Here is a 16,106-nt window from a genome sequence, read left to right on the forward strand (position 1 = left end):
TTTATAATTTTATATTACAATATAAAGTTAGCATTCGGTCAGAGGCCTCTTGCACATTCATACAAGAAACTATCATTGCATTTGAATAAACACAAAATACCTATCATAGCATTTCCAATACACACAGTCTATTATTTTATATATATATATATATATACATATATATATATATATATATATACCAAAAATAAGGAAAAACTAAAGCTAGCACACCTCTTTTCAAATCTCAAGCAATCTGAACGAGAGCTTTTAGCTTCAATAATGAAGGACATGCGTCAGTTTCATAAAACGTTAAGATAGCTGCTGTAGGCTAAGAAAGCTTTTTTCATAAATGCAGTGCAATATTTTAAAGTTTACAGAAAGTTTATTAAATATAACAGCATGTCTAGCAACTAAATTGTAGAAATTGACATCTCACAGCTGGAAACACTTAGAAAAATTGTTTGCTTGTTCTTTAATTGAAATTGTTAATATTAACATTAATGAATACACTGAAGGTGGAGCTTGATATGTCCCCAAGATGTGTCTTCATGAATAATACATTAAGATGAAAGAAAAGATATATTTACTTTGATTAATTTAAGTAAATGGCACTCTGATAATGCACTCGACAAAGTCCTGCTACCCTTCTAGCTGGTAAGGAAAACTGATGTGGTATTTTAGTACCTCAAAAGTCAAAACAAAATCCAAGAAACCTAACCTTATCTTGCATCCAAATTAATTATGCATCAGGAACTAGTATTTTATTGACTAAAATATAATAGGTTACCAACTCTCCAACTTGGGAAGCTGGAAACCACTTGTTATCTTCAACAACATGGTAGAACACTCCCACCATGATATGCAATGATTCGATTCTATCAAAACCACTGAGGCTCTACTGGACTCTTCCAATCATGCAGGTTTCCCCATTACAATTTCAGACCTGAAGAGTCAAAAACATTTTAGTTCTAATGAAAATATTGGTACCAAAATGGTGATTTTCAAAGCTACCTTGTTTAAGATGGACTGTAGTGAACATCAAAGTGAGAGACAAAAAATACAACTTCAGCCATACTAAAGTTTTTCGAGGGAAAATATGTGCAATGTACAATTACTCCAGGTTTGTGGAAATCCACTCTTTCCTCTCTTATCTCTCTTGCAGTGGTGATGTCATGTTTGAAAGAGAGTGCGTCTCACATGGGTCCCTTGTACTGGTTTCCAGACAAATGTTGCCTAATTCCAGGACACGAACCTGCAGCATCTCCAAGTTTCCTCCATACAACCTTAAGAAAAAGAAGAAAAAGAGTAAGCATCTTAATTGTCCTGTTCCATACAGGGGTGTGTATGGTTTTTTTTTTTTTAAGGGGGGAAATCTATGAGGACAAAGAGGAATATAAGACAAGAGACAAAATATTCACACGAATGAGCTCAAAAATAAAATGAAATGTGATGCAAGTTTGTAAATCATGAGAACTGCTCAACAGACAGGAGTGCTATGCTTCTTTAGCAATCAGGGTCAAAATTACAGAATGATATGCCAACTTACACTGGTTATGAGACTGGTCCTCAACTCTGGGCGTCCACTAGGAATTACTCTTAAACAGGTAGGGTCATCTATTTTTTTTAAAGCTGTCAACATGATTCTAATGTGTAGTTAAGAATATATGAGCAAAATCATCCTGGTTCCTATATTATACATCTAAAATGAGGAATACCAAAATGTTAAATAACTAAGAACAAAAACTCCTTCACTGTCTGTAGTGGTTTAAAGTCCTGAGCTAGTAGCCTTAGGGTCACTAGTAGATTTCCCTTGTTTTCCCTGTAGAATGGGGGGCCTTAGTTATCATAAATCTTAGCTACCCAATAATATATCTCAGATTACCACAATAGAAAGCATTCAGATGCAGGGAAAAGATAAAAATAAATTCAAGAGTCACTAAAAACAATATGTTAAAAATTAGGCTATTTTAAAGGGACAATAGCAAAGGGTGAGATTAATAAGTAAAACCACGGAATCCAACAATGACATACCAATATACTACATTAAGAAACCACATAGTAACAGTCATAACTCTCAGTGTTTCCCTGTTAGGATTATGATCCGATTGATTACTTCCACATAAATTTACACTGCTCTAACATGAACACAAACCAGCTAGTTCATCAATACTTCTTTGTTTTCTGTTTTAAAAGAGCAGATATTCCAGGGAAGCAGATTTCTAGTCATAGTAACACATAAGCATGTAGGGGGTCTGTCTACCTTCATTGTGAAACCTATGGAACTATTCATCTCTGTGTGTTAGCAGACACTACTATGTGGTAGAGATGTCCTGTCATATTTGAAGGGACTGTAGTTACAGTCCTTAAATATTTGGGAAGGAATTTCCTAGTAGCTTAGATGGTACAAAATCCACCTGTAATTCAGGAGGCCTGGGTTTGATCCCTGGGTCAGGAAGATCCCCTGAAGAAAGAATTGGCTACCCATTCCAATATGTGTGCCTGGGAAATCCCATGGACAGAGAAGCCTGGCTAGCTACAGTCCATGGGGTTGTAAAGCGTCGGACACAACTGAGCATATCTAGCAGTGAACAGTTCAGGCTGTACCCAAGGGAGTGAGGAAAGTGTCCTTTCTCAATGTATGGACTGAAGAGGGACACATTCTGAATCAGGAAGCCAAGGAACACCATGGACTTTCCCTTTCTAGCCCTTAAATGGTATTACATCTACCCAGAAGGCTTTCACATCTTGTTTAGAAGCAAAGGATAGATTCAAATGATCAGGAACAAAAGGCATTAGATGATGACAACTCCTAAGTCTTGTACACAACTCCCTCTTCAAGTATTCAAATGTAGAACGTAATAGGCCTTACCCCTGAAATTATATGGTAAAAGGAAACTCAGAGAAGACAGAACTTTGAAATAAGCCAAAGACATTAAGACAGGCACAGAGTAGTGACTTGTTAAATAAGTAAGAGAGCCGAACAGTGGGTGTCTGAGATGGTCACTGAGATGGCGGCCCATCAAGTGTCTCAGCTGTTCTCAGGGAACTGACAAGGGCCAAACAGAAAAACCTAAGATAAAACCATTACTACGAAAAGATAGATAATATACTGTTTCTTAGAGGACAGTATATCTTTGTGGTAGAGCTGGGAAGAGACTAGAAGCACTACATGCTTACTAATCAAAATGATGGTGCTGTGAAGAAAGGTTGTTAACATCTATAAAATGGAAAGACTATCTAGATGTTAACAACCTATTTCCAGAAAGAATACCAGAGACGGATATAAACCTGAGTGTGTTAACTGATCTCACATTATGAGAAAGCTTTACATTTCTGTAACGCTTTGTAAAAGCCCATAATTCCTCTAACAGGTTTCATAATCTTATGTACATTATTATTTAGAAGTTTTGAAACTGTCCCACAAACTGTATTTTTGTTTATTCTCCAATATTTGCTATGCGTTCTTGATGTGGATATAACTTACAATGGTGACACAAATATTTTAAATCAGCACTTTTTTTTCTTATGGCTTTTATATAGTTTCCAAATATAACAGTGCTAACAATCAGATTTGAACTAACTTACTTTTTTTGTTTCTCAAATTTCAGTGACCAAAGGCGAAAACAGAAAAGATGCCCTAGAGAACTTTCCAAAGTCAAAAGCTCTTGGATTTCTGAAGGCAACAATAATTACCACTGTGTGTGTCCTTTTGAAAGATTTTCGGAAATACAGGCAAATCAAGATCAATGCAAAACTAATCAAGATCCAATTCATTAGTGGGTCCCTTCTCTAAGAAATAAATTTTCTAATATCTAAAAATATTTCATCAAAAAAAGAGACAAGAAACAGTCCTGTGTTTATTTAGAAAAATTCTGGCATTAAGCACAATAGAGATGGTTTCCTCTGTAAGATACAGTGATTTTCATTCTTGAGAAAGAAAATGGAAGTGCCTAGATTCACTACAATTGGGAAAGTGGAAAGAACTGGTCCTCAAAGAAAATCTGGGTATATGCCTGACTTCCCTATTCATTAGAGGACAAATTGGGGCAAGTAACTTAATTTCAGAATCTTAGTTTCTTCAAGTATGAAATGAGAGTTTCTACCCTGACTGCCCAAGATCTGGTGCAAAACTCAGACTTCTGAATTATGAAGGAGCCTCAATATGACTGAGAACCACTGAAGGTATAACCTCCTATGGTCCCTTCCAGTTTTACAATTCCTAATGTTTGAACTTTAAAATTTACCTGAGGGAGGTGTTCAAATTGAAAAGCTTAAGAACAGACAAAAAGCTACATTTAGGAAATCATGACATGATGCATTTCATCATGCAAATCAATCATGATGCATTTAGGAATGACATCTAGAACCAATGACCATTTGAAAAGAGACAACAGATATGTAAGAAAGAAAAATGACAACACAAGCAAGCAAGAGGCTGTATGTGCTGGGGCAAGAGTGCTACATGCCCATGGGGCTTATTTAACATTTCCTGGATTCTAGGAATGCCTTGGGGACCAGATACCTGGTCCTAATAGCCTAAAGCTGAAGGGTATTTCTAAGCAATTTTGATATCCTAATGAACAAACGATAAAAGCACAAGGGAATACCAATTCAAATCAAAGCTTAAGATAACTGACCATGAATTTTTGCTTTTAACAAATGTCTTCCCCATCATATTCTACTTAGTTTTTAAGTAAGTTCCACAAATTGATTAAATGATATATCCAAAGCATATGACTCAAAAATTAAGATTAATCAAACCCAATAATGATTACATAGGCTAAGCATTGTGAAAATAGCATGTCTTTTTTTTTTTCCCCACTGTATTTCTGTGATTTCATAGGTAGATTTCTGTGTGGCCATCTCTTAAGTTCATATCTATCGCTTACTGTTTTGAGATACTGCTGGGCATGACATGAAGCACACATCATATGAATGAAGAACTTAGCAAATATTACCTATTGGGTTGGCTAAGAAGTTCGTTCCAGTTTCTATGGGAAAAAACAGAACAAACTTTATGGCCAACCCAATATTAAGATGGTGATTTTTTTTCCCCAAGTATTGTTACAAATAATCTGCAGAAGGCTGCGTTTTCTTTGCTTATCATAGGTTTTTAAACACTGCTCTTTAAGGACAATTATGAAATGGAAACTGATTTATTTTATCAAAACTAGTAACATTTTAGGAAATTTATTGTTCAGAAACTTTCACAGTTCATTCTGGAACACAGAATTGGCTGATTCTTGCTCACCTGCATATTTTACATGATTATTGTGTTAAAAAATACTGCAATAACATTTACTAAAGAAAATCAAGGGAAGGTTGGTTTTACTTTCACATAAAAATATAAAGGCATTTGGCCAGCATTTTAAAAAGTAGGTATTCATGAAGCAAAATCTAAGCTATGATGAGGCTTTCAACACAGAATACACAATAAAGCACATTAAACTTACATTGCACATTTCTCTGACTATAGCTTTTTCTGTCTCACTAAGGTCATGTTCATACTCTTTACCCTGTTGACGATCTATAGTTTCCTGAACATCCAAGACCTGGATTTGTTGAAAAAGAAAAGCAAATTTCACATGGAAAAAAAAAAGTTTGTTAGTTATGAACAAAAATCATCAAGGAGCTCCACTTTGTAAAAAGAAAAAAAAAAAAAAACCTTAGTTTTTTTTCCATGTCTGCATATCAGAGTAGGTTAGTATATGGCAAAATCTTTTAAAAGAGTTGATTGTTCTGAAAGCTATCTGGAGTCAATTCTACTTGATTTTCAAATGGCCATTAAGAGCAATCTACTGCATCACTAATAGTCAACTGAATTCATTTATGTCCAAAATAATTAGATACATTTAGTTAATTTGGTCATTAAGATAAAGCTGACTGTCAACCATTTGGAGATAGTCAATAAATCTTGCTCCATTGTTAAGACTGGCATGTAATTAATTATATTACTCAACAGTCCAAATGATATGTAGACACGGCCTATAGAAAAAATGACTAAAAAGGATAATAGTGACAGGTGAAACTTGTCGGAACCCATAAGAACTTTTAACATGAATGTTACTGATCTCAGAGTTCTTGCCTTGATGTGTTCCTGGTGCCTAGGACAGGACTATGGAGATAGCTCTTTGACAAAAGCAAAGAGAAGCAATGGCTCTCCAGTCATGAAAATATGTGAGCAACACTAAGTATTTTTCATTTTTCATCTGAGAATGAGATGCTTTTAAACAATTTTAGATTCTATCTCTCTAAATTATTCCTAAATGAATTGAGAATAAGATTCTGTTCAAAACGTCTTTAAAAGTTTCATGCCAATACTCTATATAGTACAAAAGAAGACAAAACTTTGGCCTTGAGTGCTATTTGTTATTTTTCTTTACATCAGCTTCTAAATCAAATCGCTGATGTAGTATTAAAAAAATGTTTCTCCTAAAAGCTCTTGTATAATCCACAATGAACTGTAACACTGCTAAACCCCTTGGTTCTATTGCCACGGTCAATGCTGATGGCCACACCTAAAGGTGTCATCTGAGAATTCACACTTAAAAGCCTGAAGCAGAACCCTACAGAGTCAGTTCACATTCTTTTCATACTTAGAGGAAATTATTGATGATGCTTAATGAATATTCATAGAAAACTTAAAGCACTCCTTGGAACAAGCTCATTTGCCCACAAATTCGATTTGTTATGCACCTGAGAGAAGTGTACTTCAAATCAGTTAATTTCTACTAAATGAAGTGAAGCTCCAATTAATAGTTATGAATTTTAAAGCAAGAAAAATGTGGCATATTTCAAGTGGACTAATTCCTCACATTGATTTACAACTCTTTCCCCCAAACTATGACCATGGAGTTTATTAAAGTTTAGAAATTTTTAAAACTTTACAAGAAGATAAGAAACTGAGCCACTGTTTCAACTACTACTTTCAGAACAGAAAAATCTTATGAGATAAATCAGCTCTAGATTGGTAGCTTTTAAAAACAAAACATGTCAAGAGGCTACTTTTTTTTAATGTTGAGATATTCCAAAGATGCGTTTCCCAGAGGCTATGTTTGCACATATTTCTGTCTCAACTCATGGAAACAAATGCATTCTATATTCAAGAGCTTCCAGTTACCCAATCAAGGTGCTTCAGTTGCTCAGCATTACCCATCAGCCAAGTGGGGACACTTAATGTGTTCTGATTATAACATAATATCTTCCTCTCAAGATAAAATTTTGTATGAAAATTAGAAAATGAATATGGAGAAAACTGAAGAGCTCTTCCTTGCCGTCCCCTTCCTTTTAGGCCATACTACCACAGCTGCATTGAGAATCTAGGGAAAGATGGCAGTGTGACCCACTATACCAATCTGATTCCAACTGCACCTGTCATTGAATAAGGCAATGGGCTGAAACAGGTTTCAGTTTGGAAAGCAGGGCATTGTGTCATTTATGGAGTATATGTAGATACCAATACCACAGGCTTGAAGCCACTCCATTTTTCCATTTCTAAAGTGCTTTCAGATGCTAGTGTCTGATTTATGCTCAAGTAACAGCTTGTTTAGCATGCTGTTCATACTAAACAGTATCCAAGTGCTGTTGCTAAGAGCAAGCCAGTTGATAAACCAGCAGCTGTCAGACAAAAGGCAGGGAGGGCCCCTCATTCTGGTGTGCCTTCCCACAAATTCCTCTCAGTTGTTCATTTTGTGAGGTTTCCCAATCGAGACAGGAAACACCACGTTCATTGCCACTGGCCCCCAGCATAGTTCTACCACCTCCCCTTGTCTGCAATCTGTAAGTGCTTGGGAGAAGCACACTCATTTTATCTAAGTTACAGCAAAATGTAATGAGGGAGCTAAATCAACTGCTAAAACAATCATCCTCAAGTCAAGTAAATATTTTGAAGTTCTCATCTACTTCTTTGCTTTTTCGCATGCCAAGGAAAGTGTGGCATAGGAGTGCCTCATCAGCCTGTGGATAAATCATTCTGAAACCAAAACAAATTTAGAAAAGTTGTGAAATCCATGTGGCAAAAGCAAGACAGGTCTGTGCGACCCCATATACAGTAGCCCAGCAGGCTCCTCTGTCCCTAGGATTCTCCAGGCAAGAATATTGGAGTGGGTTGCCATTTCCTTCTCCAATGCATGCATGCATGTTAAGTCGCTTCAGTCATGTCTGACTCTGTGCGACATGTTAGGAATTAGAGATAATTTGGAGGACAGTATTTTATACTTTGGAGCTGATGAAATTTCAAGGAATTGTCTCAGTTTTTAATACGATTTTTATTGCCTGCAGTTTCTTCTTAGAGAGGTAAATATTTATATTGCATATTATTAATTTTACTTATTGGAAAGCTCATTACTGATAAAGAAAAATAAATGATAAATTTAAGCCACATCTTTCGTTAAGTTATTGCAGAATCTTAATTATAAGCCAAAAATAAAATATCTTTATGAATAAAACCAGATGTCTATTTCCTAATAGTCTATAAAGAGGCATTAACTAGAGTTTGAAGACTTAATTTCTATTTAGTGGTGACCAGAGTAGGTTTTTATTTATTTGAAAACTTTTTTTAGTAAGTTGCACAACATACTTCAGTTGCAAAAAGAAAAATATGATATCCTTCCTTATTTTGGCTATTAAGTTCCTGTATTTGAAGACGTCCATGCTACAAACATTGCACAGAAAATACCTGTAACAATATTTTACACATACATGCACATCAGACTTCAACTTCAATGCAGGTAGATATGAATCACATTACTCAAAACAAAATGATAAAATCAGAGATTCAATTCAACCATAAGTACTCAAACCCACTATTAGTTTATAAAATTAAAATCATTCTTCAAAACTTAAGATTAAAAACAAAATTATACCATAGGGGTCAAAAAATAAAGTATCTATGGTTAAAACGAGACCGTGAGGATTACCAGACTATAGTGAACAAGCCACAACACAACTGAAGTACTGAAGAAATGGTTGTACACAGTTGGTTACCTTAAGAGAGTGTACCACAGGTTCAGGCTGCTGAGAAGGTGTGGTATGTCCACTGAAGCTAGCTGGAGAGTTGGGTGAACTGTTACTCCCATCAGCCCCTGATGACAACCTAAAAGAACCCTTAGTAGAAAATCAACAACTTTGTTATTAAAACAAAAGTCGTTTATAACTGAAGAGATGTCATTCAATATTCAATATGCCAAATGAGAATTAGCTTTTTCTAGCCTGTCATAAGATGCTATCAACTTGTTAACTGGAATACACTTGCTGCTTGACCAGCAAAAAAAAAAAAAAAAAAAAGTAACCAAGAGCCATCTCTATGCATTTCCAGATGCCAGTTCTGATTTACTGAAGAGAGCAATGCCCCCTAAGGAATGCCCATTAAGAACATTTTAAGAATGATTTTTGAAACTTAAAGATACTCAAGAGTAGGGAATTTGTGAGTTACTCCACATTTGAGTTAAACATGCTCACTCAGCATGACAAATGCCATATTCCATATGTCTCAGAAAATGCAGATACATCACATTGGAGAAATGGTGTCCCTTACCTATGGCGGAACATTTCCCAAAGAGATTTAACCACATGCAACATTTTCTTCAAGAATTCTCTTATTTTATGAATTTTTAAAAAATGAAAAAACAGATTGCACATTACATGTTTGTAGTTTAGTGACTTTTCAACTGAATTGCTGAGAAGTCAGAACCTTGGCATTATTAATTTGATCTGCAAAGTCACAGTCGCCCATACAGGAAATGGGAAAAAGTAAAAATGTCACTTTTTCCAGGGTTCCTTGGGAAAAATACTAATGAATCAGGAAAGAAAAAGAATAGCAGTGACCTACCCTCCTAGCAAAAACAGTCTAGTGGGAATTTTCCTGTTTTTAGGGCCTGAAAGATTTTCATTTCTATCCATCAACAAATCTGCAGATTTTTTCACACCTACTAGATTAATAGCTGTTCCCTTTAACTTGATCCTATGAATCTAATCCCCTGAGAAGGAGCCATGGAAGGTGCATCATATGTGGATTCTCGGTAGGAAGAAACAACAGTGATCTGGGACATTAATTTTCTAGCATCTTCAGGAGCGCTTCTATGTTGTGCATCTTAGGGATGGGTGGGAGGAGCTGAGCACAGCAATAGTTACAGGTGTGGGTTTTACACAAACCATGCTAACAACTCTTGCTATTGATTTTTACAGAGATTATTATTTATAATGAATTGGGACTATCTTCTCCCTTCCCTCGTCACTGTCCTTTCTATCTATATGTCCCTGAAGGCTGTCCTTGCCATCTCATAAGCCAACTGAGGCCATGTTCTTTCCTATGCAACCAGGTCAGGTCCTGCCCCCACCCTTACTAGCCAACAGGGAGAGGAAGCCATGGATTATGGCATTTGGGTGACCTTCCAGCTTCTGCCTGCCACTGCAATTAATGATGAAATTAATAGCAGGTGATGACACAGGACATACATTTATCACAGCCCGAACCCCCTCTGGGAAAAAACATAAGGTTTGTTTTGTTGTAATTTGAATCAAATCAGACATAGAGTACCTAAAACAAATAGTAGAAAGTAAACTATATGAAGTTTAAAGATGATTAATAACAGGCACATGCCCTCCCTCCAACCACAAATTTGGACATTCTCTTCCTTTGTGGAAATCAAATATTTCCAAAACAAATGAGTTCTAAAGGAAGCTCTTCCCTGAAAAGTTCTGGTTCTCTACTATTCTCTTTCCTTACCAGTACCACCCTTAGGAACTCTTTGGAAAAGGTTTCTGAGATTACACAGAGTTCACATCCACGTCTCATTTGGGCTCCACAACTGCAGTGCTGTTTGCTCTGAATGGTAATCTAACTTGTCAGGCAAGATCCTTCCCCCTCTGGAACAAACTCTCTTCAAATTCTTCCTTTTCTGCCCAGCCTGTTTCAAATCCCAGACCTGGCAAAATGTGGTAGGCATATCCAATTCTAGCTTCTTTGCCCTTGGGCACAGGACCTCTATCTTTCAGGGTAATTTGGTTTAAGAGAATTTCTGAAATCAATGATAAGTAGCTTCCCTAAACCACATCCTTTGGGCAATTTAGCATTTGTTTAGACTTAAGGACAGTCCTGCCTATTCAGAAAGGCATACCCTTTTATTAAAGAAGTCTCACCACCATCATCATAAAAGCTACAATGGAAGCTACATGGGCGGGGGAAAGGGGAAAAGGCGGTGGTAGGCAACTTATTCAGGGATTCAAGCTCTACTTCAAATTTGCTTTGCAAGTCATGGACTTAATCATCACTAGAAAGGTAAAGGTCCATATTTCATGTAGTTTTTGTGAAGCTGCAAATGTTACTGAATGCAGGTTAAGTTGTATACTAATAGATGCTAAATAGTTTTCTTGATTATAACAGAAACAAGCACCTCATTCTTTCTGTCACATCTCATTTAGTTACTATAAAATGAAATTTTAGATTTCTACTGCTTATTGGTAGAGTTTTATCTGGGCTTTCTCTAGGCTCTGGGCTCCATCAATACACATTCTCAGTTGAATAATATATTTTCACTGAAGTACTTTTTAAAATATGCTACTGGGTAAAATACTAGCACAAAAAATATTTTAAAAGAGTCCCTTGGAGTTTATTTCAATAAGATTTAGCCTGCTTATTTAAATTGTATCTTGGCTGACTCAGGAGACAGGGAATTTAAAAAGAAAAAAATCTTACTGAAATTGGAAATGTGAGTCCCAGCTTTGGGGTTGCTTGTTTTCAAGCTACACATGACCACACACAGTGTACATACCACCTCTTGGGTCAGCGGTAAGTTTGAAAGGGCAAGGAATAATTTTCTGAGCTGGTCTTGACACTTCTGTTGGTGTCTAACAGTTCATTTTCATGGTCACTAACTTTAAACCCCTTTTCAAAAAAAAGGTGCAGGTACCTTTCTCCTTCTTCAATGTTTGGGGTTATTCAACTTTCACCTCCAGGTTCAGGGGGAAAAGCACTGAAGATGACTGTTGAGAAGATAAAAGACTCAATTCCCGCCTTCCCTCCCTGGATCTGGACACACAGTGACTTTATTTCATGTGTGCAGACTTGTTCTCTCCCCCCAGTATAACTTTTCCGCTAGCAACAGAATCCATCTGGTTATGCACAAGCAAATCAGCAGCTGACTCATCTTCACTCACCGGGAGAGTGGGCAGGCATCGTCCTATTCCTCGGCACCCTTGCCACCACTGCAAGACCCGCCGGGCTCTGGGCCCCCAGCCTTTCTCCATATTTGAGCTGTTTCTAGTTGGAGGTTGCCTTCTATTCTGGGTGGCCTTATATTTGGAACAATATAGTACAATCACTCAGAAAAATGCTGTTTCCCAAGTCTCAAGAAAGCAGATAGAACAAGAAGCTTAATGAAATGAACCACAATGACCACAATGGCAAGCTGTAACATGCACCTCTAACAAGGGAGAACATTAAAAAACTCATGAAGTCCTGTATGTAAGAGCTAATATTGATTTTTTTTTTTAAAGTTTTGGGCAGAGGTATAACTAATTCTCAAGCTATCAAAAAGATAGATGATAATGCCAAAATTCTACCAAAAAAAAAAAAAAAGAGGAAGCTATTTATACAACTTAATTTTGTTGGTTTTATTTGTGAGAAATAGAGAATTAACATAAGGTCTTCTAAGTATTTAAAGTGATAACTTCATAACTTAGAAATTATTAAAATGCAGTTGGGAGCACTCAGACCTTATGTTAAGAAACACAAGTTGGGTAGATATATTCAATACTCAGAAAAACTGACACTGCATTAAATTCTCAGCAAAATTTCTATACACTGAGGAGCATATAATGAACTTAGAGATCACTATTGCAATAAACTATTTTACATGGGGCATATACATAATTATCAAGATTTGTATTAATCAGTCATTTCCCAAGTTTCTGTACTGGTTATAACTAGAGCTATCACATAACTGACATAAAAAGAAAATACAAAGAGTTTTCATCCCTAAATTTCAGGTTTTTTTCCATGACCAAACTGTAATTTTATTAAAATGAACAGAAACAAAATGAACTCATTTGTCCATAATTTCCTTTCCCTGCCAACTTTCACTAAGACCTTCTAAGAATGCTATGTCCTAAAGAATAATAAGCAATTTTTGAAATATAGAAAACCTGCAAATATAGTCTAAAAATTCCAGTGTCCAAACATTTAAGTTAATTTTAGGAGACTGAAAATGAGAAACTAATTTTTTAGTTCTCATTAATCTGTTATTTGCTTTATGGTAAACAGCACTGGTCTAATTTTTACTTTTCTCAGACTTTTGGAGGCCGAACAATAAAGAAAATATACCATGGTATGAAGTGAAATCAGAAAGGGAGCAATGTCGACCAGCATTTGGTACTCACAAAAATTTTCTCTGAGTCTACAAAATAAGTATGAGTTACCTATTAAGTAAGAAAGTCACACATATTCTTCACATATAGCAGAGAAAATCATATATTTGCATTTGAACCACAATGATCATTTCCTCAAAGCAACATGAATTTAAACTTTGCTCTCTCAGTAATCATCTCATATGTCAGTGTCTATATCCATCATAAAGAGTTATATCCAACAATTTATAATATGGTGGATGGCTGAAAAGTCACCCCCCCTCTGAATCTGCACAGTTTTGTTCCTGGGATTATAATTAGCAATGAATGCAGGTTTTTGTTTTTTTTTGTTTTTTTTCCACAAATGAGCTCTATATTCTAAAATTGGTTCTCTCCAAGACTTACACATCTCACAGATTTCACGTTTTTTGTATCCAACAACCAAATAAAACATAAAAATTTCTTTCATTTGTATTTAATGTGGAATGAGATTAAATCCCAATGCCTCTCCACTGTAACAAAACTTATTACAATAACCATGAAAACTAAGGTAATATCTATGACCAGTTAGAAGCCTACTAGAAGAAGCAGTCATTTATTTTCATTTTCAGAAAGTTGAGACAACATGCAATAGCAAATTTTTCAGTATCTTGTAAAAGGTTCTTTTTAAACATACTCAAAGCAGATTGTAGAGGATTAATCTCATAAAAGGGGGCAATATATGTATTCATGCCTTGAGAACCCCATGAACTGTATGAAAAGGCAAAATGATAGGACACTGAAAGAGGAACTCCCCAGTTGGTAGGTGCCCAATATGGTACTGGAGATCAGTGGAGAAATAACTCCAGAAAGAATAAAGAGATGGAGCCAAAGCAAAAACAATACCCAGTTGTGGATGTGACTGGTAATAGAAGCAAAGTCCAATGCTGCAAAGAGCAATATTGCATAGGAACCTGGAATGTTAAGTCCATGAATCAAGGCAAATTGGAAGTGGTCAAACAGGAGATGGCAAGAGTGAACATCAACATTTCAGGAGTCACAGAACTAAAATGGACTGGAATGGGTAAATTTAACTCAGATGACCATTATATCTACTACTGTGGGCAAGTATCCCTTAGAAGAAATGGAGTAGCCATAGTAGTCAACAAGAGTCCAAAATGCAGTACTTGGATGCAATCTCAAAAATGACAGAATGATCTCCATTAATTTTCAAGGCAAACCACTCAGTATCATGATAATCCAAGTTTATGCCCCGACCAGTAATGCTGAAGAAGCTTTAGTTGAATGATTCTATGAAGACCTACAAGACCTTCTAGAACTAACACCCAAAAAAGATGCCCTTTTCATTACAGGGGATTGGAATGCAAAAGTAGGAAATCAAGGAATACCTGGAATAACAAGCAAATTTGGCCTTGGAGTACAGAACAAAGCAGGGCAAAGGTCAATTAAGTTTTGCCAAGAGAACACACTCGTCATAGCAAACACCCTCTTTCAACACAAAAGAAGACTCTACACATGGACATCACCAGATGGTCATTACCGAAATCAGATTGATTATATTCTTTGCAGCCAAAGATGGAGAAGCTCTATATAGTCAGCAAAAACAAAACCAGGAGCTGACTGTGGCTCAGATCATGAACTCCTTATTGCCAAATTCAGACTTAAATTGAAGAAAGTAGGGAAAACCACTAGACCATTCAGGTATGACCTAAATTAAATCCCTTACGATTATACAGTAGAAGTGAGAAATAGATTCAAGGGATTACATTGGATAGACTGCCTGAAGAACTATGGAGGGAGGTTCATGATATTGTATAGGAGACAGGAATCAAGACCATCCCTAAGAAAAAGAAATGCAAAAAAAGAAAAATGGCTTTCGGAGGAGGCCTTAAAAATAGCTGTGAAAAGAAGAGAAGCAAAAAGCAAAGGAGAAAAGGAAAGATATACCCATTTGAATGCAGAGTTCCAAATAATAGCAAGTAGGGATAAGAAAGCCTTCCTCAGTGATCAGTGCAAAGAAATAGAGGAAAATGATAAAATGGGAAAGGCTAGAGATCTCTTCAGGAAAATTAGAGATACCCAAGGGAATATTTCATGCAAAGATGGGCACAATAAAGGACAGAAATGGTATGGACCTAACAGAAGCAGAAGATATTAAGAAGAGGTGACAAGAATACACAGAAGAACTGTACAAAAAAGATCTTCACAGCCCAGATGATCATGATGGTATGATCACTCACCTAGAGTCAGACATCCTGGAATGTGAAGTCAAGTAGGCCTTAGGAAGCATCACTACAAACAAAGCTAGTGGAAGTAATGGAATTCCAGTTGAGCTATTTCAAATCCTGAAAGATGACGCTGTGAAAGTGCTGCACTCAATATGCCAGCAAATTTGGAAAACTCAGCAGTGGTCACAGGACTGGAAAAGGTCAGTTTTCATACCAATTCCAAAGAAAGGAAATGCTAAAGAATGCTCAAACTACCACACAATTGCACTCATCTCACATGCTAGTAAAGTAATGCTCAAAATTCTCCAAGCCAGGCTTCAACAGTACATGAACCATTAACTTCCAGATATTCAAGCTGGTTTTAGAAAAGGCAGAGGAACCAGAGATCAAATTGCCAATATCCACTGGATTATCAAAAAAGCAATAGAGTTCCAGAAAAACATCTATTTCTGCCTTATTGACTATGCTAAAGCCTTTGACTTTGTGGATCACCACAAACTGTGGAAAATTCTGAAAGAGATGGGAATACAAGACCACCTGACTTGTCTCCTG

The 16,106-nt window shown here is 36.3% G+C and overlaps 1 protein-coding gene across 3 annotated transcripts in view; it reads right to left on the bottom strand.

Annotated features, from left to right (window-relative positions):
- Positions 1-202: 202 nt before the first annotated feature.
- CCDC85A (coiled-coil domain containing 85A) overlaps positions 203-16,106 on the bottom strand; it is a 207,004-nt gene continuing 191,100 nt past the window's right edge. For 2 of the 3 annotated variants that reach the window (XM_061156291.1, XM_061156290.1), the window contains one exon: positions 203-1,265. In XM_061156291.1, the coding sequence (XP_061012274.1) occupies positions 1,216-1,265 (50 nt within the window). In that variant the 3' untranslated portion in view covers positions 203-1,215. Of the gene's footprint in view, positions 1,266-8,967; positions 9,088-12,138; positions 12,274-16,106 lie in introns of all 3 variants that reach the window. The other variant, XM_061156292.1, reaches the window with a different exon arrangement.

Source organism: Dama dama, chromosome 11 (genome assembly GCF_033118175.1).
Source record: "Dama dama isolate Ldn47 chromosome 11, ASM3311817v1, whole genome shotgun sequence".
Taxonomy (NCBI): Eukaryota; Metazoa; Chordata; class Mammalia; order Artiodactyla; family Cervidae; genus Dama; species Dama dama.